The 24,767-nt window shown below is 49.0% G+C and overlaps 1 protein-coding gene across 1 annotated transcript; it reads right to left on the minus strand.

The window, feature by feature from the left end:
• Nucleotides 1-18,624: 18,624 nt before the first annotated feature.
• HSBP1 (heat shock factor binding protein 1) lies at nucleotides 18,625-22,838 on the minus strand. The gene is made up of 4 exons (XM_004690343.2): nucleotides 22,698-22,838; nucleotides 22,038-22,104; nucleotides 21,393-21,513; nucleotides 18,625-20,130 (listed from the first exon to the last, which is right to left on the minus strand). The coding sequence occupies exons 1-3, from the start codon at nucleotides 22,740-22,742 to the stop codon at nucleotides 21,395-21,397; spliced, it is 231 nt and encodes a 76-aa protein (XP_004690400.1). The 5' UTR covers nucleotides 22,743-22,838; the 3' UTR covers nucleotides 18,625-20,130; nucleotides 21,393-21,394.
• Between the last annotated feature and the right edge of the window lie 1,929 nt (nucleotides 22,839-24,767).

Here is a 24,767-nt window from a genome sequence, read left to right on the forward strand (position 1 = left end):
GAACACAATTCAATGGCTTTGAAGCTTTTTTGCCTTCTGGTTTCGCCTCAGGAGTAAGAAGAACTTAATACCAGTGGAAAATTAAGATTTCTGTTATACACGATGCAGATAAACTAAAGAATTCCTCGGGGTTCAAATGGCAGCCCATGTTCCCCAACGGTAACTTTTATCAGTGGTGGAGGGAGGGGAAACATCAACCTCGCTAATAACTGAGATAACCAATTTGAGTGTCATTTCCCGAAATGCATTAATGGCTGGGTTTAGTTTTTAAAGCAGTCAGGGGACCTGGATCTGAAATTTGGATGTTCTTTCACAATCTGCAGAAAAGACAAGTCGTTCTAATGTGATTAGGAGATTACAACTTCTGATCACATTTCTCTGCCTAAGCACATCGCCTATGAAATCAACAATTAAAGAGCTGCTGTCTGCAGTGTGCTACCCCTACTCTGTGAAATCAATCTGTCCCACAGACCAAAAGGGTTGCACCCCTCAAATTTCTCTTCATTCACTCGTTCATTCATCAGTGCTTTCTCTGGCTCATAGACTCATTCGTTCCACAAATATTTATGGAGCAAATACATTTTAAGGCCAGAGGTCTTAAGGCAGGCAGTGTCAGCCTGATAGTAAGCAGGAAGGAATGACGGGTAATGTGTCAGGGTGTCGGCTGGGCACCGAGTCACCCTAGTAGGTAGCAATGAAATACAGTAACTTTATCACTCATGCTTGGTGGGCTGGAGGGTGATTCTGCTGGTCTCATCTCAGAGAGGGTTAGCAGGGCTGGGGGTCCTCACAGTACCTCACTCACATTCATGGGGGTCAGGCTGGAGGTCAGGGGGTATCTGAGTACCCTCCAGGAGAAGGACAAGTCACACTAAGCAGGTCAAGCTGGTTTTGGTGGAGAGCAGTATACAGCCAGAACCAGAGTGAGAGACTCTACAGCCTTGCTTGGGGGTGTAGGGGGTTGGTGGGGGGAGGGGGTTTCTTTTTTGTGTCATCTGTCCTCTGAGCAAGTGGAGGCCAGACTAGACTCCAGGGAAGGGGAACCAGGGTTCTATCTGTGCGTGGGAGGAGGGCAAGGTCCCTCTGGAAGGAACCATTGCCAGGACACAGGAGCCTGGGGACCTGTGTCCCACAATTCACTGTAATGGTGGGGGTCTGGCTCCTGCCTGGAAGCTGAAGGACTGGCCTCAATGAGTGACAACAGTGCCGTGCCCCCATGTGTAACATCGAGAGGCACAAAGGGGCTGTGGAACCCGGGGGTCTAGGAGACAGGAGCGAGTACAGACTGTCTCCACTGAGCTGCTCACGCTACTTCTGAGTCCTACATCAGTGCCGTCGAGTGTGAGGGTGTGTGGCAGCCCCGGGCATGTGTCCCAGGTGACTGGTCCTAGGGAGGCGGGGGGTTATCACAAGAGGCTCCCCAAGGGCAGGGGTGTTCAAGGGACAGGAAGTAGGGAGGAAAAGGAGAGGGAAGGAAGAGAGGAAGGGGAGGCCGGTGCCCTGATCTGCTCACCACAGCTGACTCATGTGACATCTGGGACATTGTCGTCCAGATCACTGAGGGACACTCGTTCACCCGGCCTCAGTAAGGTCATGCCCAGATGCTGCAAGAAGACCCATTGTTTCAAACATCAAGAAGGCAATTGGAAAAGAAATCATGAGCAAGTTCCTCGCTGAGCCACGCAGCTGCTCAGCTGATGTCATCTGCATTATCTCCCTAGAACAAACAGCCAAGGAGTTGGAGGGTGTCAGCCAATCTGAATTCAAACTGGATTCATTTTTTACCACGTTTCCCTCAACAAGTTTGTAGATGTCTTACCCGTCACCCGGCTCATTCTTTGTGAATGTCTATGCACCATTGGTTAGGGAGATCTTCATGAATTTTGTAATGTTCTCCCACTGCGGCCAACCAACGCTACCAGAACATCTACAAGAAAATCTTTGTTCTTGTCTCTGTACTAAGATTTTTTTCCCAACTACTGGCTGGAAAGGAAACTGTTGCATTATAAATATTTTAATAGTTACAGTTGCAATGTCTCTCAATAAAACTGGACCTATTTTTGTAACATATGAAAGCACCCCACCCTGCTAATACTAGATCTCCCCAATCATTAACTGTTAATCTGGAAGGTACCCCTCCCCCCTGCCCAACCAACTCAGTAATAAAAAAACCACACTAAGAAAATCCAAACCCTGCTCTGCCTCAAGTTAGTCTGCATTGGGATTGCCCTAATTTTCTGCTCAGCCCTTATCAATTTAAAAGTGGTCAGTTTCTGAGACAGAGCTCACATTTTGGGACTAATGTACTGTGGGAAATTGCCCAGTTTCCTTTAAAAGTTTGTGGATAAAATGAGGGTTAAATTGCCTCAAAATGAATTTGAAGGTGTAAAGACAATGCTTGGCTCTGAAGGATGTTAGTGAATAGCTTGGAGCAATCACAAGTGCTTCCCTGGCCCGGTCAGAGGAACAGCGGCCTGCACAGGAGACCAGACTGGTCCAGGGCGGCCTTGTGATAGAATTCCTTTTGGGAGAGTAACACAAAAGGGCAGGTCACCGTCCCTTCTGAGTTGAGTAAATGGGATAATGCTCCACTCCTGTATTCACCCACGGCAGTAAATGAAGGCATCATCATCTCAGAAGCTGTTTATGAGAAGAATGAGGCAGCGGATGCGAAATCACACACAAGCCAAACCCTGCTGCTGACTGGAGCGGGCTTAATACAAGCCATTATGTTTTACTTTCTACCTAGACATTTATGTTGTAAATCTAATCAAGCTGAGTCTTAAGTGGCCTAGTTTTATTAAACATGGAACTGACTGAATAAATTTTTTTCTTTAAAAAGATCTCCGAATTGGGCTGAGTTGATTCTGAGTGCGAAGTCACTGTGAGAGGGACTGAGACCAGGATTAAGGATGGGAAAGGCTGAGACATGGGGCAGTGATTTTAAACAATACAGGAACAGAAGGAACGAAACAGCTCCCAGGAAATAGAATGTTCCCGAAATGTTCCTGAGCCAGTTACTACCTAGAGTTAGCTCCGGCTACAGGATAATTAGGAAACAGAAAAACAGCTACCACCAAACCTCCGACCACCCAATCAATCGTCCTGCACGCTGGGCGTTGGGAAGTCAGGCAGGCCAGGGTCACAGACGGGCTGGAGGACAGGGCTGCTCCCCCGGGCCCTCCTGCTGTCGGGCAGTCTGGCCTCTTGCTCCAGCACATGCACACCTGTCGCTCTCGAGCTTGGCGTGACGCCTGTTACTCTTCATTCCTGACAAGTGGCGAGGCTAGAACACAGCCCTGGTAAACTGGTCTCTGTTCTCATGGAACCTCACATCCTATGACCTGGGAGAGGTGAACACCCTGCTCTGAAGTTCACATTTAGAAGAGAATAGCTTTCTGTGTTGGTTTTGGCGGTGTGATTCCTAGGAAATTGAATTTAAGAAAACAACTATGTGATACTTAACCAATACAATGTATTTCTCTCTTGGACCAAACTATCCAATCCATCAGCCTACTGATAGCACCTTTCAAATGCACATGGAGGCCCCCACACCCACCCGGGACCCTCAATGCCTTCTGCCTATCCACAGTGCCCTCACTGCTTGTCCAGGAGACCCCAACGGGCTCTTGGAGCCCTCCACTTGCACCCCAGCTCAGGGGTGGGTGTGATTTGCTGCCCATTCAGCCACCACGCTCCTCTTTGCTAAGAAAGAACACAGCAGAACTCATGGGGGAGTGACCAATCTCCCACTCTGGGTGGGTTTTCGTCAGTCTCATTAATTAGTGTGGCCCCATTTCCTTGCAGTGAGCAGTGGGAGTCAGTACCCCACCCCTTCTGCTAGTGGAACACGCAGAGAAATGCAGCCAGGAGCTTCTGAGAAGTTTCCTGAGAGAGATATCAGAGGTGCCACTGTCCTTTCCCCTGGATATTGCTGCATTTGGATGAAGCAGGTCCCCAGCTGGCCAGCAGCTCAAGGGTGAGGTCACCATATTGGGCTGGGGGCAGGCTGGGGCCAGAGACCACTGGATTAAAGGGGACTGGTCTGAGCCCAGAGTGGGCCGAGCTGGAACGTCCCGGTTGTCCTGTGAAAAGGGAGCCATGAATCGTCCTCCCTGTGAAGTCAGCTGGGTTCTGGCAAGAGAGCGGCAGCTGGGCCATCTTTCCCTTGGTGGGAAAGCCACATCCTTCCATGTCACTTCTCCGCTTAAGAGCTGGTGGTGGCGTCCCATGTCTCTTAAAGTCCTGATGGGGCTGGCAGTGCCTGTCTTGTGACAAGAGCTGTGCCCCTCAACCCCTCACCTGGGCTTCACCACAGAGGTCTCCCCGAGCTGCTGGAGCTACCTGACAAGAGCAACATCTAGAATTTCTTCCCCTCTGCTGCTGCCAGCGCTCTGAGCACCCTTTCCCGCACCTCTCCCGGGACAAGTAGTGCCCTCCATTTTAGGCTCTTACACGCCCTCCCCAAAGTTTCTCTCAACTCCTTCTGGTCTCTTCCACTCCCTGTATGGATAACTGTGATGGTTCTAACGACAGTTTACCGTGGGCGGCACGTTCAGCCCCAGACAGGCGCGAGCTCATTCTGTCAGGTACAGGCGTGAGTGTGGGGGCCGGGGCCTCAGGAGTTGACGGCCTGTTTTACCTGTCACGTCAACGGCGACCTTTCCCTGCTCCCTGCTGCTGTGATGCTGGGTCTGTGCTGTGGTGTGTCTGTTAGGTCACCCTTTTGTCCTGCACTCTGGAAGTTACTCTGTGCGACGCACATGAAAATGGCCCCAACCACACCGGTGTGTGGGGCCTTCATCCCACAGGGCCTGCATGTAACCCCTGGGATTGATCACAGCCACCTAAGGGTACCTGGTCCACCTATGGGCAAGCTCAGCTGTGGCCTTTTCCAGGAGAAAACCCTAGAAAATGATTTTTCATGATTGATTTTCCAAATGTACGATTGGAATCGTCTACATTTAATTGTAACTCAGGTGAGAGACTTTATTCCTCCACACCCTGCGGTTAGGAGGAATGGCATCAAGGGCCCCGTGCTCCTTCCGGGGTGGACGGCAGGCACAGGGCTGCCTTGGTGTCTCACGCCTGCTCTGGCCCTGGCTGGGCCCTGCCCTGGCACGTGTGGCCTCGGGACAGATACAGCGATGGATTTCAGGACGTAGCAGGTGGGACCACGGGCATGTCATGTGGTGAGTCCCAGCGCCTGCCTGTGTCAGCCACCAGTCACACAGACACACGGAGTGTGGCCTCCTTGCCTTCCCAGCCAAGGCCAAACATCACGGCACCACACACCTTCCTGCGACGGCTTCTCCGGGCCCCTCAGCACACAGTTGGGCACTGGGCAGGCCACGCCTGGTTGCTAGGAGCCAGCAGCGCTGCTCCCTGGAACAATGTCACCCTTGCCTCCCATGGACCGCCTGTGTCCTTACAGTAAACAACCCAGCCTGTGGCCCTGTGGTTCCTGAGACATCAGCCAAGAGCCTGCCATGTTGGAGTCAGCAGAGGCCGCTGGGAGAAGGGCAGGGAAGAACACACCCTTTCCAAGCAGCGAACCCTCAACCACCTGCAGGCTTTCCTAAGCCTGGGCCTCTGCCCCCCCCGAAACTGGGCCTGGCGTGTCTCCTTGGAAGAGGCTGCCTGCCACTCACCGTCGGAATGACTTCCGCATGCAGGAGGGGCAGAGCAGGGGACAGGGAGCAAGACCGCCCTGCCAGGCGTGCAGGCCCTCTGATTAGCTGCGACTTCCCATGGGGATGGGGCATTTTCTGAGCGCTGTAAATTGAAACACCGAGACCAACCCTTTGACACAAAGAGGCTCTGGCAAGGACACCAGAGCTTCTATTTTCTGCTCATATAAAGAAATTGAAGCATGATTTTACGCAAACAAGATTTGCTGATCTCTAATGCCTTCCTGGTTGTTTATTCACCACCTTTTGGAAAATTAGAATTTCTGTTTAAACAAAAGATTTTCTTCTCATAATCTATGTATGGCTGACATTGCAAAAGCCATTTCATAACCCGAACCAGAGAATGAGAAGCAGACAGTGAGAGGAAAGAGCAGAGGGGAAGGGGAGGGTCACAGAGGTGTGGGGCCTCTGTATGCAGACACCCCCTGGGGAGGCGGGAGAGAGGGTGAGGGGCTGCTGAAGCTGCCCATGACGCGTCTATCCTCCTGGTTCTAGTTCACTCTGGCATCTACCTGGTGCTCAAGCAGTCACTGAGCACCCTTGGGAGAAGCAGCCCTTACCTGTGGCTCCAGGAGTGACATCAACCAGGGGCACCAAGAAGCCCCTGTGAACTGTAGCTTAAAATCCTAGCTTTCCATTTACAAGCTGTGCAACCCCAAGCAACTAACCTAACCGAGCTGGGCTCTTCTTTCCTCATCTGTAGTGAAGTGGATAATAATCACACCCATTTTACAGGGCTGTCAGAGGAACTCAAGCATTTTGAGGTGCTTACCATGACCTTGGCACAGGCGTTTTGCTAAACAAGTTAACGCCAATCCCACCTCTGTCTGCATTTAGCTCAGATATGTGATGTCACCAGCCAAATACACAAGAGTAGAATCTGCCCTCCTTCCAGGCTTCTGGTGGTGAGAAAAACGCCCCCATCTATTTGCCAAGAAGCGAGGTCCTAAATGATTCCACCGTAAGTGACTCAGTCATCGGCTGGCAGTATGTCTCACGTTCTTGGTAACCCTGTCTACAAGAAACAAAAGCTGCAGCCTTTTGTCTGGTACAGTGACACCCCGGGACTTCCCCTTACAAAGCTGGCACGAAGACACATTTCATAGATACTTCTTGAAAAGTGTTGGTCTTGCATTTTCCCCTTTGTCTCTTGGGGTCAAAACCACTTTCCTGTAAGTCTCCAACAGGCGTCTATGTTCTGGGAAGTTCCCTAGCCCCTCAGCCTTGCTGCCCTGTGAATAAAATGGCTCCGCCTACTCAGTCCCCAGGAGTCCCACAAAGGAGCAAGATGGCCGCAAAAGCCACCCCCATCCTCTCCCTGCCCTCCCAGCGCCCATTATTTCCCAGCAAAGAACTGAGCCCCCTTTCCAGCCCTTAGCAGCACCCCACGGCAGCTCTGCCAGGCCACCTCCGGGCAGGGAATGTTCAGGAAGGGGCGTCGCGGGACAGGGAGCCACGTGGCCGGGGTACCTCAGCAAGTTCCTCTGACTCTGAGCAGGGGTACTAGGGGCCGGGGCTCCAAGCGGTCAGCAACGCCGTCAGCGGCCAACGCGAGGACGGGTGCACTCACCTGCAGGCACTTAGCGCTCCCGCGGTGCACCCAGGGACTGCTTTGAATTGGCGAGAGCCAGGTTCACTCGCTCCCATTGGCTGAAACATGTCACGTGACCCAGTCTGGTGGCTCACGTGGGAAGTGCCACGCCCACTACGAGGAGCCACTACCAGGAGCCTTCACGCAGAGGCGTGAAGCGGGGCTGATCCCCAGCCTTGCAGTTTCTGGAGATCTGAGGCATCCGTGACCGTGGCCGGCCCCAGGCCGCAGTGGTGCAGAGGACACCCAGAGGGTGCTCCGTTAAAGTAGGACCTCTGGGTCTCCCAGGACATGGTACTAATGCTGTTTGGGCTTCCCCACCTTGCCAGTCCCTGCACTGCTGAGACTCAGAGCAGAGAGCAGAAAGGGGGCGACACCGGCCATGGAACTGATTATAGAGTAAAACATGGCTGCAATCATGATACTAGCCAAGCACCTACGAACAGGGAGAATGCTGTCCCATTCCAGTCTATGGAAAAAAGGGAGCGTTCTCAAAGCCAAAAAAGAAACCACCGAATCGTCCCTAGTAGAGAGGTTCCACTTTTCCACTTCCCAGAAACCTGGGGAAACCTGCACCTTTCACATATTTCCAAATGAGGTCACCCAGAGATAGACCAGCTAGGAACTCCCAAACCTTTTGTGGGACACAGATGTGTGGGAAGCACTAAGTCCCCCTCCACCTCACACGCTGGGGAACACGCCTGCCCAAGGCCAGTGCCTGAGGTGCGCTGCAGCTGCATCCTGCCCTTCAGTAGCGCTCTCCCCCGTTTCACTTCCCACAGAATCCTTGGTCAGGATTTGCTTCTGAGGGAACCCAAACAGGGCCACATGGACATCCACTGTCCTTCCCTGGGATGGGGAGAGGCGGGTGGCACAGCTTACCAGGGCAGGCATCGCTCTGAGCTGCCCACGAGGCATCAGCAACTGCCTTTGGCTGCAGACGCAGAAGCTGGCCGGAGCGTATGTCTGGAAACAGCACATTCGTACTGGATTCACTAGCTGTGTGTTTGGGGGCAGGTCACTTACCCTCTTTGCGCCTCTCCCCCCATTCCTGCTCCCCTTTAGAGTGGTGATGGGGCGAGATGACCTGCAGAAGCCTTTGTGCCGCTGGGGCTCTAGAATCCTGCAGCCTGCTTCTCCCCACCCCTGGCTTTCAATACCTGCTTTGTCCGGTTCATCTATTTGTTACAGTGTTTTTTATTTATTAATGTTTTTGAGGCCAAGACAGCACAGAAACTGGGGTGTATTTCTGAGGGTTAGGTTCATGCATTTTGAATGGGTTCAAGAAAACATGACATGGTAACACAGCAGGAAGTTTTAGCTTTGGGAAAAAATGGGTTCTTTTATCCTATTTGTAACTCACATTTGCTCATATTTGATAAGATAAAGTGGGAGGTGGGCTTTCTTAGGGGTCATATGATCTGGGCTGAATGCCAGCTTTGCCTCTTCCTAGCTGTGTGAGGTTGAGCAAGTTCGCTCATTCATTCAACAAATACCTACCAGGGGGTGTGTGCCAGGCAATGTCCAGGATACCAGAAACTCACCAGTGAGTACAACAAGCAGTTTCTGCCCCTTGGGTTCTTAGAGAACAGTGGGATTAACACTGATCAGCTGATCACACAGACCTGAGTGCAGCCCACAACGGCAGCTCTGTGAGGTACAGACATATTCGTAGGAACCACTCACAAGGGTGCCAGGGCTGCGAGCTCTGAAAAGGGCCAATGATGCCAATGAGCTGAGAAGCGGCAGTGTGTCAGCCAAGGACGGAGAGGTGCAGAACAGCAGCTCTGTCCGAGACCAGAGGCCCTGGGTGGGAGGGATCCGCACACGCTAGAGACAGTGCTCGGTGTGCTATTTGCTGTTCTGCTTAGAAAGAAAGGAAGTGTAAGAAAGCCTTGTGTGTATCCTGGGAAATCCTGTATGGAAAGGGCCTCCCAGTCCTGCGAAAGCAAGGCAGGGAACCTGCTGCGGCTCCTGATTCTGGGGATACAGGAGGGGGTTCCCGAGAAAAGCCCAGCACTTCAGCTGCCACTAGTACACGCGGGGCATGTGGCTTTGCTTCAGTTGGCTTCTTATCCCAGTCGCCCGTGACGGTCACTGGTTGGTATTGCTTCCTGTGGCTTCGTTGCTTTAGTTTTGAGAACGGGGAGTAAATTATGTAGGCTCCCGGCCATACCATCTTGCTCAGTCAATTCTTCAGTTTGGGGATGGTGGGCCGCCTGCGGCCTTAGCTGTGCGATACTGCCCTCTGCTGGCCACAGCGGGTGCTCTGGGGTCTCATAAGCAGTGGCTGGAGTCCATGTGACCCCCTTAGCTTTTCCTTTTTCTTTTTTTTTTTTTTAAGATTTATTTATTTGTACATACAGAACTGGGGTACAGGCCAGAGGCTCAGGGGCGGTGAGAGGCTTCACCAGAGACAGAGTGGGGAGTAGAACAGGCAGATCGACTAAGTACACTGCTGAGGGGAGCAGCGGGCGGTCAGGAGAGGTCTGCCATGTGGTCACCTCCGGGGCAGGCGGGAATTGAACTCATGCAGAAGCAGCTTTAGATTCTCAGTGCTGTGCTTTAACCCGCTGCGCCACCAGGGAGGGCCAACCCCCTTAGCTTTCTTTCATCTTTCAGCTCGTGGTGCTGAGGGGTCTTCATTCACACTGGATGGTGAAGCTTTCTCCCTTCCCCCCTTTCTGGAAATAGCGCTAAATAGCGCTAAATAGCGCTAACCCCCACCAGGCATTGTGCACCCATGATCTTGTGATCTGTGCCATCTGGAGCGGGGTCAAGTGACTTTCTCAAGATGGTGAACAATCCAAGGGGTAGAAGGGCCCATTATGGGCCTGTGGCCTGCGCGTAAGGCTTTGTGCCTCGGCCCCCCAGCCCCCATTAGTGCTCTGCTGTCATCATCTTTAATTCTTAATAGCTTTTGGACAAAGGCCTCCATTTCATTTTGTACAAGGCCCACGATGATGTGGTGATCCCGCTAGAATAGGGCCGTGGCCGTCGCCATGCCAAACTCACTGTCCTCTCGCCTGCCCCAGGCACTTTCCAAAGCCTCTCTTGTCTCTAGGACAACTCTGCTCCCCGGCTGTGGCAGAAGGGGCTCATCGTGACCAGGCCACGGGCAGGCCTTTGTCCCAGAGCCCCCCCCAACGCCACCAGCTCTGCATCCTTCCAACAAAGAGCCAAGAAGAACCAGGTAACCATCCAGTTAAAACATGAATATGAATGCTCAGGTTGTGGGGGGCAGAGATCAGAAATGGGGCAGAGCTAGGGGTCGATTCTGGGTGCTGCCTATCCATACATATGCTTTTTTTGCCTTATGAAAATTTTCATAATAAAGTGTTGGGGGATATCCTGATTCAAATTTATTATTTCCCTCTTTCTTTTGTGAGGCTTAGTTTTTCTTAAGCTTTCCTGTGATTACTGAAGTTGCTAGTCCCAAAGCAATTACTTCCTGCAAACACATTGTCAGAAGCCTCAGATGAATTTTAGATCTAATTTAATTCCCAATTTACTTGCTTGTAAAAAAAAAAAACAAAACAAAAATGAAGAGCCCTCCCAGTGACGCAGCAGGTTAAAGCGCAGCCCTGCAAGCTGGCCGCAGCCATTTCAGTAAGAGTTGGATCCCCACGCTGGAGGTAACCCACATGGAGCCGCAGACCCCTGGGTCTTACCCCCTCAGCAGTGTGTTTCATCAGTCGGCCTGTTCTGCTCCCTTCTCTGTCTCTGGTGAATCCTCTCACCCCTGCCCCTCTGGCCTGTGCCCAGTTCTGTATGCATAAATAAATAAACCTTTAAAAAAATCTTAATTTCTCTAAATCAAATCAACCCTTGATATTCCAGTTGTGCTTTCCTTTGAGAAGCTGTCTGTCAGACGCTAAGCTGGTCACTCAGTGGTAAGGTGAAGGAAGTAATGACGATGGGGAAGCGAGGTTTTGGGAGCCCTGGGACAAGTGGTGGGTCCTGAGCAAGATGGAGGTAGGCATTTCCCTGTCACAAACAGGGAGGTGTGACAAGGATACTGAGGAGTGAGTCAGAGACTGACAGAGGGTACTGGCTGCTCCCTGCTGGGAGGCTTGGCCATTTGTGTCATGAGGAAGGAAAGGCAGGAGAAGCTCAAAGCAGGCAGCCCGGAGAAAGGACAAGGGGAACAGGCCCCTGAGAGCCCCAGGATGGCCTTCTTTGGACTCTCTCCTGTGTGAGATCTCTCCACTGTCCTTCCTGGTCAAGACATCTGCCGTCATTGCTTGTAGCTGAAAGTCTTCTTTTTTTCTTTTTAAAATTTTTAACAGAATAGTTTATTTTTACATCATTTTGTGCCTTTTTCCATCTCACTTGTAACCCCCGTGGTCTTCCCATCACCAAATCACCCGTGTGCCATCACCATAGTCCAGTGCATTTCCCTCCCCCCACTGTTTATGATCCCATTGCCCACTCCACCCCCCACAAAATGTCTCTGGTCTATAGCTGTTCATCATTATCATTATTTTCTCCCCTGGTCCTTTATACTCCTGCTATGAGGGAAACCATCTGGTATTTTTTTTTTTAATTATCAAAATAAAATACCTGACCACAGGTACCTGCAGCCAGTGCCTTGGCTTTTGGGTGAGTGACAATGCAGAAGCCTGCTGCTGCTGCTGAGGAGGACATGGAGGGGCGGGGGGGAGGCAGCTGCTCTCCTCGTGCCTGCTGAGGGGAAACAAGTTCCACATTGTTGTTTCCCTGAGGAAGGACGACTGGAAAGATAAATGAGAAACTGGTTATTTTTTCAAACTGGCAAACACGATTGCCTTTTAGGTACATGAAACTGTGCTTAAACCTTGCAAAAGTAATTTTAAAATGTGATTTTACAGATCTCTTCCTGTTATTAGTAAAATCTGCTTCCTTTCACAAGTTCAATTATACCTCAGGATATTTATGCATTACAGAAACATCAACTCATAGCTTAACTGGCTGTAGGAACAGGAAAAATAAGTGTGTCCAGATGAAAAGAATGCACTTCCATGAACATAAAGACAAATGAACTAATAAATTACTAGTTTTTAATAAATAATCGCCTTATTGAATAACTTATCCTTTAGTAAAATATTTACTACGCTCTTTAAAACCTTTTTAATCAAGTGAAATACTCAGGAAGCTTTAAATGATTGGATAGCCTTTTGTGGCTTAAGAGTTGAAATGATTTTTTATTGAAGTGCATTTTAATAAGAGGCAAATTGATTTAAAGTGATTCAAGTTTTCATGGTGGAAAGACTCCTCACGCTCAGCTCCTTGGGCTGGAGGGTCACCCCCTCATTTCACAGGACTGGCAAGGTCAAGCCCTAGCCCAGTGCTCAGATGTTCTGGGCAATTAACAATCAATTCCTTTTAAATTACCTTAGGACTGACCCAGACTGCAGTGACTCAGCGGGAGATATCTCCAGCTGTCTCACTTCTCTTGGCAGTGTTTTCCTGGGAAGTAACATAAAATAATAAACTAAAGAGTTGATTAAAAACACAGCCCCCCTGCCTGTATATATGGGGTCAGGATCTATGAGGAGCCCTGGGTATCTGCACGTTACTCTTGCCCCACGGGTGGCTTGCGTTTAGAGGCGGCTGACCTCCCAGACTATTAGACAACCAGGTTGACACATGAAGGCCCCGGCTATCAGAATCCTGTGGAGGGTGCTCGGTCCCATTCTGCTGATTCAGTGGGGCTGGCAGGGCCTGGGAATAGGCATGGCTGACACATTCCCTGAGGATGCCCAGGGGCTGGTCTGGGGGGCACATTTATTATAAATTTATTTGTGCATACAAGAACTGGGGTTCAGGTCAGGCCAGAGGTGCAGGGAGTGGGAGGATTCACCAGAGTCAAGGTGTAACAGGCATACTGACACAGTTGAGGGGAGCAGTGGAGAGACAGGAGAGGTCTGCTGTGCCATGTGGGTCACACCCTGGTGGGGGATCGAACTCATGCTGCAGTGGCTGCAATTGCTTCATCGTGCTGCGCTTTAACCTGCTGCACCACCGGGGAGGGCCCTGGGGGAGCACATTTAATGAGCTGCTGTGTTAGTAACAAGACTATCTAGGTGTAGGTTTTGTTTAAATCCAAAGCAGATTTATCAGGGCAAAATATGGAGCACAAAAGCAAGAGTAGAATGCAGAAGAATGGATATTGCTGGAGCCTTAGTGATTCTGGCCAGTGATGTCTGTTAGCCTCTCAGAACCAAGACCAAGTACAGGGTCTTCTGAAGGAGAAGTTCTTAGATCCAGAAGAGGACTCTTGTTAGTTCCCGAGGGAGGAAACGCTTGACATTTCTATGGTGCTAAATAAGGCACTGGAAGAGCCAATTATATCAATTTCATTTTAAAGAATTCTTATCCAGTTAGTTGCTTATTAGTGAGTACACAAAGAGATTCTTTAGTTCAGAACTTGCCAAATATTAACTGTTAAATCATTACTCACAAGTCTTGTCCAGATTGCCCTGAAGTACAGGTTAGTGTGGATAAACCCAAGAAATGTCAGGCAGAGTTCACAGTGAGAGTTTTCTGTGATTTTGCAAAGCCTACCTTGGCTGTGCCAGCAGGTTCTTTGGGGTCCTGCTTTTCATTATAGGGGAGACAAAGTTGGGTCAAAGATCATTGCTAGGCAGTGCATGGACTTTAGAAAGTGAGGCTGACCCATGGGGGTAGTGTTGGGGGAGGTGAGAGGTTCTTACCGTATTTCCCTTCTGTGTGTCTGGCAGCCTTTGGAAGGATTCTGATTGAAGGTCCAGTGTGGTGATGAGGACTTTGACCCTGGCATTGACCTATGGTGCCTGGAAGCCTTTTAAAAATTCTGCTGGCAAGACAATAAGACTAAGTTTCTAGATTATGGGCCCAAGGACCATAGGCCCTAGCGGACTCCTGAGTTTTGTTCACATATACCAAAGTGGAAGTCTTATTTCTTTCTAGAACACTGATTATGCAGCTTTCCCCACTTTGCATGCTTGGCCAGCCTCAGGTTTCTGTTTCACAAAGAATTCAGGCCGATTGGTTGCTACAAGGGGATTCTGGAGCAGAATCAATAGGTTCCATCAGTTATGTTTTCAGAAAAATGTATTATTAAATTTCCAGAAATGACTCTTCTGAGGACTATGCATGCCTGTCAAAATTAACTGTTTTTTCTTCCTTGTCACAGGATTTTACCTTAAGATATTTAGTAACTAAAGTTTCTTTCTGGAAAGTCACTGGGTTTGGATGGCAACTTCAAACACCTATCAAAAGTAAGAGGTAATGAAACTAGTCTGGTTGAGGAATGGGCTTTTGAGGGCCGATGAGAGAAAAATTGCAGCTGCAAAATTGGCGAGCGGTAAGGGTGCCTGAGAGGGTGCAGGTGCTGGCAAGGCGCAGGCTGCCAGAAAGGCCAGGCTGTCCCAGGCTGGTCTGCTTCCTAGGATGCCCCTGCCACGGAGTGAGACGTGCTTTTATTTTAGCAGTGAGGGCGCTACCCTGTCATGGCAGCAAAGTGGCACGTGAATTGAGCCAATCGCCAGATAAAACGCATTGGTCTCCAATGTCCACATCGAGTGTCAGCTGACTGGCAGGGGCTGGCGGGATCCCATCTGATTTGCTGAACTCCGTCCCTGATGAGTAGCAGTAGATGGGCCTCATGAGTGCAGCTCCAGCCTGGACTGCATGGGAGGGCAGAGACCAGACTTGCTGTGGGGCCCACCTGCTGGGGGCCTGGGGATTGACAGGCACCTCAGGAGACGGCTGGGTGCCCAGGTTGAGAGCTAGTTCCTTCCTTATCTATCCCTATCTAGGGTAGAACTTCTGACCTAGAAGCTCCACTTGAGGCATAGAACCACGGTGGTAGGTTGTGTACCCCACAGGTGTCCCCCTTCCTTTCTAGTGGGACCCTGGCTTTGATTTTGAATCACCCCTGTGGTGACAAATTAGAGATCTTGCCAGGATAGTGTTAGGCACAGGCCTGGGTATTGGGGCTGGGACACCTTAGGGAACACTTCCGTCTGGTAAAAGGGGGAGAGGGGTGGTCTCTTCTGTGGCATGCGCCAGGACGGGTGTGGGCTTGCCCTTGCTGGCTGCTGAAGCTTCCCCCCCACCGCTCCCCAAAGCTTGCCCCCCGCACATAACGTAGCCCTTTTGTTGATGGGGCTGTGGGTTCTGCTGTGTGCAGCTCAGTGTCTCCAAATGCTTGATCCTGAATTTAGGTTATTCTTAACCACTGGGAAACAACACTGTTCCCCTTTGGAAGGTGCACATTTTGTCACTTGTGGTCGAAGCATGCCCACGGGGTAGGAAACATTGAGCTACAACTAGGATTACCACCAAGGAGCAGGGAGTGGCTGCGGGGCCTGCGGTAGGGTGCCAGTGGGCCGGGAGGGGGCCCTGACCTTGCACACTGCACACTAGGGCTGGGGAGCTGAAGCTGAGGGGCTGCATCTGTGGGTACCCATCTATTCCTGGGCAGGCCTTTGAGGAACCTCCAGAAGCCTCTCTTGGTGAGAGTGGTGGCATGTGAGGGCCAGGCCTTGGGATCCATTTTTATAGCAGAGCCAACCTGACTGGCAGAAAACAACAAATTTCTTATTTCCACCAGGATTTTGTGGGTTGATGAATATGCTGTTTGATCACAGCATTTTTGTGGTTTGGGGGCCATGATTCATGCCCCTTTCATTCCCCCCCAACCATCATCATTTTATTAATTGAAAAGGACTTTAAAGAAGCTGCAGCTAAAAGCAGACACTTAAGGTGAGCCTAAGATTCAGGGGACAGCTGGTAAGACTTCTGTATTCAAGTCTTTTTTTGCCCTTTTTAAGCACAGTGGCCTGCTAAGATGGTAAAGACGGACACCAGGACGGGCTCTTTGGTTCCCCAAGGTGGGTCCAAGGGCCGATTCCTGGGTGAATGAAGTAATGAGGGTGTGAGCAAGGAGATGGATTCTGTCAGGCCATTTGAGAAACAGAACTGGACTTGTTTCTGCAGCTGTTCTCAACCCAGCCCGTGGGGAGTAAAGGCCGCTGGCTCCAGGGCACACATTGCTCACCAGCCCTCCAGTTTTCACTCTGAATGAAGTCACTTCAAGCCTAAGTCTTAATTCAGGTTGTGCTGAATTGCACATGCAGAATCAGCCTTTTGAAACTGAATTTTAAGATTCACTGAGCTGGTGGGTTGATGCTCCCAGATAAGCGGGGACATAGATGGGGTGTCCAGTTATTCAGACTCGCCAAAAGAACAACACCGCTCCATGTCCACCAGCTGGGACGACGAGGAACGAGTATCATCTGGGCCACTTGGAAATAGGGAGGAATGTGGTGCTCATCCGGCAGCACCATGGATGCAGCTTGGGGATGTGACATTCAGGGACAAAGACCAGCGACAAAAGGCAGCATGTGCTCCCACTTTTACGGCTGTCCAGACAGCAGGGGGAACCACTAGGGGGTGTGGGATTCAGGACTGACTGCTAAAGAGGTGTGGGCTTGTTTTTTAGGGTGTAATGATAATGTTCTAAATTAGAAAATTATGGACAGCTCTGTAACTACACAGTGGAGAAAGCACATTACACTGTGCACTTTAAGCGGATGAACTGGAATCCATGTGAATCATGTCTCAATAAAATTATTTTTGAAACAGAAAAGAGGAATCTTAGCTTTCAAAACCTGCAGATGAGACACAGCTGTGGCGCCGAGTCATGCCGTCGGCCACAGGGTCCGTCTCCCGTGGTGTGATCTCAGTGCACTGATGGCAACCTTGGGCTCCTTCTGTTTCCAACCCTGGACTGAAGAGATACAAACCTGGAGATACAAAGCTGGCTCTGGGTGGCATAAAAATCAAGCAAGACAAGGGCAGTGACAAGCACAGCCAAGGTGTATTGACAAACACCCTGTGGGTGCCGGCCATCAGAGCCAGATCTGACAAGATTGTGCAAATCTCTCCATTTTAATCTAATTGTAAATATATAAACTACAGAAAACAGAGAAAAGAAAGAGGATAATCACCATTTAAAAACCTTCCATGTACAAACAAGATGTTAAAATACAGTGCCTTTAAGTCATTGTTTGGAGGACTCTGTTGCCATAGCAACAAAAGCTCTAAGTGGTCAGGACTCCAATGACTCACAAAGGCCAACTGACCTTTTAACTACCAGAAATATTTTTTGTTTGTTGTGATGGGGTCAAACATGGTAGTACTTTACTGGAAATGAAACCACACAAAAACAAAATTTATAAGAAAATAAGATTAACAATATCCTACAGCCCTGTGGTGGGAAGGCAGGCAGGCTTAACTAGGGGCTGAGCAAGCCGGTGGTCCTCTGGGCTTGGGAGAATAAAGGGGTTTATTTAATCAAGAGCCTGGACAGGAACCCCCTCCTGGGTCTATCAGTCCCCAGGAAGCACTCCACCAACTTTCAGACACAGGAAAACAGTTGGAGAATTACGGCAGCAGCTGGCTTCCTACATACAGTGCTGGCCAGAACTAGACCAGGGTGATGCCGAGATCTGCACATACTTGGACAGCCCAGCCCCCTACAGAGATCACAGGAGGGGGGGTGGAGCTCTGGGGGTGCCAGCTGGAGGGAAGGCAGCTGATTCTCCAGTGAAGTTGTGCTGTCCCGAGAGGCTGACACTGGCCAGGAGACAGTGGCTCTGAGAACCGGTCATGTGCCCTGGGCTGGCCATGATCAAGCAGGCAACCCCATTTCCCTTTCCGACAGGAAAACCATCCTTTGGTACAAATGGGAGGCCTCACCAGCGTCTTTAAGCCTATTACTTCCCAGGCTAAAACTCTGCCTGGAGGATTCTGGGATGGGTCAAGTGAGTACTCAATTATGCAGGATTTAAAAACTGAACACCAAGTATTTACTGAATGACTTTAACTGCTATCTCCGTGTGGACTTTACACCACACTAGTTCAGTGAAATGGTAACTAAGTGTTCAGTATAAAATTGAAGGTTAGGTCAAATAACTTTGAAATTGGCAGATGATATAAGTTATAGCATATCTCTCTGCTCTGGAACTTGAGCCCGTAAGCTGCTAATTTGCCTGTGCTGTGAGTGACTCCAGCACAACTAAGGCAGAGTTCACAATGTCAGGACCACAAGCCCTTTTGTGGAGCTTCTCCAGGTGGAGCGTTCTGGGGAACCTGCTTGGCACAGGCCCACCTCTTGGGGAGGACAGTCCACTCCACTCACTGGAGCTGGTGCCCAACTCCCCCACCTCTCCCCAAGGCGCTGAGCAGCCTGTTTGCTATTTCCTTCCCCTTTTCGCCTTAGGCTATTTGTATGCTCCAAGGTTTAGCTGAGGAATCTGAAATGTTAGCTGAAAACCAAAGGAATCATTTTCCACACAAAGGAAGCTCCAACAGCAGAGTTTCAGGCACCTTTATTCATGGCTGAGGGGCACAGGAGCTCCCCTTTGCAATCTTTCCACTATTTAAGAAGCCAACTCCCATTACTGCCTACTACTTCTCCTGGGCAGTGGGCGGGTGGTTCCCACCTGCCATTCACTGTGCTCAAAGACACCTGCACCTAGATTTCTATGGTCAGTTGGAGGCGCTGGGCCAGTTGTGTCTGCCCAGACCTACTGGCCCAAGCAGGTTCTGCAGGCTGGTAATCACAGCAGCCAATTCACTCTATTCTCCACCAAGCTTACTCCTTTGTGTTCCTCACATAATTTATGAGATGAATTATTTCCTACTATTATTATATACTTGCAATACATCAATCAAGGCTGGCTATCAGAAAGGTTAAGGGAACATATCATGTCCACTAAGCGTTCCCCTCTGCAACACTACATTTTGTCCTCATCCCGCCCTCCACTTGCCTGCTCTTGTCCCATCAGGTCACTGTGCTGACACGCCTCAGGCAAGGCCTCCTGAGGGCTACCATCCCTGTCCTCTCTAATCAATAATACAATCTTTACTCTGCACCTATTTAGGTAAGAAATAGTTTAAATAAACAACCTTTCTTAAAAACTTGAGTCTACTTCAAATCATTTAATCATTTTCTAGTCATGCAACTGGCAAGAAGTTAAAATGTTTCCCTTTCCTGATTCTTTTCTCAATTCACAGCTCAAGGAGAGAATGGAATAATTGAGTTTTAGAATCCTGCCAGATTTTCTATGGTAAGTATTATAAGTAAACAATGCAGGGCTCGATGGAACTATTCTGATTTCATGCAAAACTTTTAACTAATGAATGCCTCATTACATTAGGCAATTCTGTTATTTTCTGTATTTAAAAATTCTAACACTAAATGGCAGTGGGGATTCTTTGTGACGCAGCATCTGAACTCAGGAAATTAAGAGATGTAACAGAGGTTAAATTCTGAGTTTTGGCAATAGCGTAGTACCAGGTATTTCTGAAGAATTGTGAAATATTTTTAAACGCTTGAAAAATATTGCCAAAACACTACTTGAGGTCAGTTCAATACTCACTCAGGGTGCAGAATTAAAGAATCCCACACAAAGTCTTACTTCACAAAGTCTAATAATACAAGGATCTACTCTTTGTCTAATAAAAAAATTCCACAGCAACTTTTATCAAACAGTAACTACTACAAAAGGAACAATAGAAAAAAAATGACTTCACAAAAATACACTAAAAATTTTGACAATTTATGCAGGAACTGCCAAAGTTTTAGTGTTTAATATTTAAGAGCATAACTGACCAAGGTCCAAGATGTGAAGGTATCATGTTCAAGAAACTCAGAGGGGGGAAAAATCACTCTATAAACTACCTGTGTAGTATACAGTAAGAACGTACACTTTATAATATAAAACCTGCCAACACATAGAAGTTAGTTGCAAATAGTCACTCAGTGTTCTCTTGGCTTGTGAAAATGGGTTCCTGATTTCAATGTAAATTAGCAACCTGTTGAAAGAGTAAAAACCATCAATTAGTTTTTCATTATATGAGGGCAAATAACACATAGGATCATCAACAAAAATCCTTTCAGAATTCCTCTACTGGATTAAACTTGTCTTCTTTGCACAGTATTATATATAGCAAAACGCTACTTGTTTTGCTAAACACAAGTATAATATAGCTAAACACTACAGGTTTAGCTGGAAATAGTTGTTCAAAATCTTCTGAATCCACTTCTGATTCCCACTCCTTTTTGGTATTATCTTTGCCACTTAAATCTTCAACCCTGAACTCCTCTGACTGACAGTGTGACTGACCTGATTTTTGACTGCCTGTAATATGAGATTCAGAGAAGTATCTAAAATGGGCAGGATACTTTGCCAATTATCTGTATTTGGGAACAAAGATGACAGCCCACACATAAAACAACACAGGGAAGCAACCCAATTTACTGTAAACAGCAAATTTAAGTCTTTTACTTCCCAAACCTCTTTGTTTTCTTGGACTTCGAAGCAACCTCTATTTCATAGTGACTTGTAACTTGGTCCAGCCAGGACAAACCCAGAAAGCAAAAAAGCTATGTACCACCTTTTGCTGCTTTTTCTGCTTGGAACTCTCATTCTAAAAAATTCTCAGCAAACTTAATTTTTATAGGGAAAAATGCTAAAACTGGGATTTGAGAAAGTATTCAAAAATGCTACAAATTTGTAATAAAGTGAGAAAACATGTGCAATGAAGAAACCCACTGTGATGGGAATAAGCCATCTGTGATGGGCACTGGGTATCTATTCCAAATCGCTCACAAGTATTTCCGATGAGGAGTTTTCCCCTGACACCTGAGACTATGTAGTGGAAATGGAAGTCACAGCTGGGTACAGGCTTCAAGGCCACAGTCTAGTTCTGTGTCATAAATGAGCAAGTCCTGGCATTTACCTAGTGCAGTGGGCACTTCCCAGTGAATCCTTACAATTTACAGCATTTTAAAGTGGGGATGTGAGTGTTTGAGTTATCTATTATAAATGAGTGAAAAACACTGGGAAAAAACAAAAACAGAAAACAAAAACCTAAGAGTTAAATAGGTCTAATTAAAGAACTGGGAAAACAAATTCTATACAATGAATTCATTGAGCATGAAAAATTTCAAATCATGGAGTCCACACAGGTAAAATAAAAGGAATGCTTGCTGGGATGGTGACTGGGAAGTGATCTGGAGAAAGTTCACACGAAAAAGACAGCAATACCCTGGAAGTGTACTGTGCCTCCCTCACCTTCAACTCTTCTGTGCTGCAGGTATCTTGTTTTCTCCTTCCAGCTCTTCCACTCCAGCCTGTGTCATGAGGTCTGCGATGTTTTTCTCCAAGTCGTCAATGCGACTACTCATATCATCAAGTGGTGAAGTTAAAGATGACAAACACATACCCCACCATCTGCCAGCCACCTCCCTCCCAACCTCCCTTCCTTCAGTGCCTTGTCCACTCAGGCCTTAAATGCAAGGTCTCCATGAGAGGTTTTCCAGTCTCCCATGAAAACTGCTACCAGTCAGTGTCTGAGAAGGTAAGACTCTCCTGCCCTTTACGGCCACTCTAGACCTCCATTTCTTCATCTGCAAAATCAAGATAACACTTTCATCTTTTCATCAGTTATGGTGGTGCAGCAATATGGAAATACACATAAAATCCCAGGCTCACAAGCCACAGGCAATCACATTAGACATTACTGGTAGACATTACTTGCACCAGAGCCCTGTACAGCTCAGCCTTATCCCCAGCTCCACACACGAAGTACACATTCAAACTCAGAAATTTTTCTTTGGTAAATGTCTGACTGGAAGTTGCAACACATTAATCTACACTGCTACCCGGAAAAAGGATCCCAGGGCCCTTAACCAGGCTGACTACAAATAAAAAGGATATTTCTTCCAATGATCTGGTCGGACATGGTCTGAAATTTATCCTGCATCTGTTGCAGAAGAGTCTGCACCTAGGAAACAAGATAAAACAAGCCCCCACCCGTGCTTGGCCTGAGCCACCTTCCAGGTATAGGGAGGAACCCTGCCTTCAGATTGAGAGGCTCGGACCCTGGGTTCCAGATCCAGCTGTTTCTGGGCAGCTTTGAGGCTCTCAGCAAGGGATTCCCCTCTCGCTCCGTCGCGGTTTCCCATCTTTCACATTAGGCTGGTGAAGCCCCTTGTCGTTTGGGTCGGCTGCGACTCAAAATTCGGAGGGTCTTTTGGTGGTTTTTGACAGGCCGGGGCAGGAAGAGAAGCAAGAGGGCGGGGTGCGCCGAGAGCTGAGGGTGAGCGAATGGGAAAGCAGCAGGCGGGGTCCTGGGGTGGGGAGTTAGGGACAGGTGAGTGGCGCCAGGGTTGGGTCTGGGGGCGTCAGCAGGCGGAGGGGCCCATACCAGCGGCGGGGGCGGGGCCCCGGGTGGCTGGGCACCGTGGGCGAAGCCTCTAGAAAGCTGGCCTCCAGAGACCCCGCCCGCGCGGCCGCCCTGAGGACAGCTCGGTCCGCGGGCTTCGCCGGCGCCGTTCGGGAATGACGTAGGCTCGGACCCGCGCTGCCGTCCCTTACCACCGAGGTGAGATCCTGCACGGTCTTGGGGTCTGTCTCGGCCATCTCCCCGGTTCCCAGCTTGGCGGTGATGTCTCAGACCGTCACCTACACTTCCGTTTGTCCGCGCAGCCGCCCCCAGCTGCTGCTTCTCGCGACACCAAGGCCAGTCACGGGAGCGCGAGGCATTGTGGGAGCTGTAGTTCGCGCTACGCACCGGAAAGGCCTCGCGGAGGGCGCTTCCGTCCCTAGGCAAGGCCCCACCCCACACCTCCTCGCCCCACCTTGCCCCGCCCCATCCAGAACGTCCCCTCCCCTTCCATAGCCCCGCCCACAACAGACTCAGCAGTTGGTTGTTTTATTCTCAAGTTAAATTGTTTTTAATTGAAGTCATATACTTTAAGCAGATATCCTAAGGTGCTTTTAACAGCATTTACACCTCTTTGAAACCGCCTCAGGTCAAGAAGCACCACCAGCCCCCTGGATGGCCCCCAGTGTCTTTCTTTTCACCCTAAGTCACCCAGCCACCCCTGAGCGTGACCAGTGTCCTGAGTCTGACCCTGTTGGCCCATGGCCTTGTCTGTGTATGAAGTCCCTGTGGCTGGAATGACACATCATGCCCTGTTTGTGCTTGGCTTTTTTCATTCAACTTGACGCCCTGGTCATAGTGGGGAGGGTTTCTGGTTTGGTCAAGTTGCCCTGTACCAAGTTAAGAGGCTATATCTGGGCAGTTAAGGAGAGGGACGCTGATGAGTTGGGACCTCAAGGTTCAGCTCCACAGCTGGTCTTGAAATTGGATCTTAGGAGGCCAAGGAGGAGAGTCTCACTCGGCCTGGAAGGTCCTGCAAGTTCCAACAATTTCAAATGTCTTATCTCATTTAGAGACTACACTTGGGGGTCACTCACAGTTTGAGCTTAGCTACAGAGAGGCTGTAAGCAATCTACCAGCATCTGTAACAACCTTGGGGGCATTGGTAATGGAGAGCCTGAGACTCAACTCTTCTTCTCTGGTCCTGCGGTGGACAGGGACGGACATACACACACACACACACACCCCTACTTTCCTCTGCCAAATATGCACATTTTTGTATATTTGTTATTTTGGTAGCTGGTATTTGGTTTGTGCTTTAGCTGACTACTTAAAATAAACCTCTCTCAGCGTTTGACTTAATCCTTAGAACAACCCTGCGACATAATCATCACTGTTTTACAATTCTGAGAAATCAAATGGGGCTGGGGGGCAAGGCCTTGTTCAACAAGATTATCAGAGTAGGAGGCAAGAGACAGCATCTGAGCCCAGAACTTTCTGATTCTACTTCTTTTTCTATCGTTCTAGAATTCACTGAGCTGTCTGAGTTAACAGTAGGGTTCTCAACAGCAGCACTACTGGTATTTAGGGCCAGACAATTCTTTGTCCTAGTGGGTTGTGCTCTGTATAAGGTAGGTGGTTGAGTAGCATCTCTGATTTCCACCAATTAGAGCTCCCCCTTACCCAGTGGGGACAACCTCAAATAACTCCAGACGTTGCCAAATGTCACCTGTGGGGGCCATCACCCCCCAATTAAGAGCTGTTAGTTTTAGAGGGATCTATGGATTTCACCTACAATTCTGTTCACCTATTTTGCAAATAAGGATTTATTTTTGCCTGGTCCATGTCTTGAGAATTTCCCCCAAATATATTGAGATGGAAGGTTGCTATTGGTGTGTTGCTGTAACAAAGGATCACTCATGGGGGAACAGGGGCTTAAACAACAGAAATCTTTTTTCTCTTATCTCATAGCTCTGGAGGCTATAAGTCAAGGTGTCAACATGATTTTTTTTTCCTGAGGGACAGTGCATTCTGTGTCCTTCCAGCTCCTGGTGACCCCAGCCATCTTGGTGTTCCTTAGTGAGAACATACATTATTCCCAGCTCTGCTTCTGTCCACTTCTAAGGTTATGTCTGGTGCTACTCCTCTTATATAGACACCATCTTGGATCAGGGTCCATCTGCAGAGACTCTCTTTCCACATAAAGCCACACTGAGGTAACTGGGAGATAGGACTTGTTGAAGTCCTTCAACAAGTGTCTTTTGGGGGGGACATGATTCACA

This window comes from Condylura cristata, unplaced genomic scaffold, assembly GCF_000260355.1.
Source record: "Condylura cristata isolate star-nosed mole 26May11 unplaced genomic scaffold, ConCri1.0 scaffold00028, whole genome shotgun sequence".
NCBI classification, from domain to species: domain Eukaryota; kingdom Metazoa; phylum Chordata; class Mammalia; order Eulipotyphla; family Talpidae; genus Condylura; species Condylura cristata.

Excerpts from the sequence above, each read along its gene's own strand:
- HSBP1 (XM_004690343.2), bottom strand. The coding sequence starts at position 22,742 with ATGGCCGAGACAGACCCCAAGACCGTGCAGGATCTCACCTCGGTG. Across the intron at positions 22,105-22,697 it reads TGCAGGATCTCACCTCGGTG|GTGCAGACTCTTCTGCAACA; the intron begins GTAAGGGACGGC and ends CTTGTTTCCTAG. Across the intron at positions 21,514-22,037 it reads CGACCAGATCATTGGAAGAA|TTGATGATATGAGTAGTCGC; the intron begins ATATCCTTTTTA and ends TAACTTCACCAC.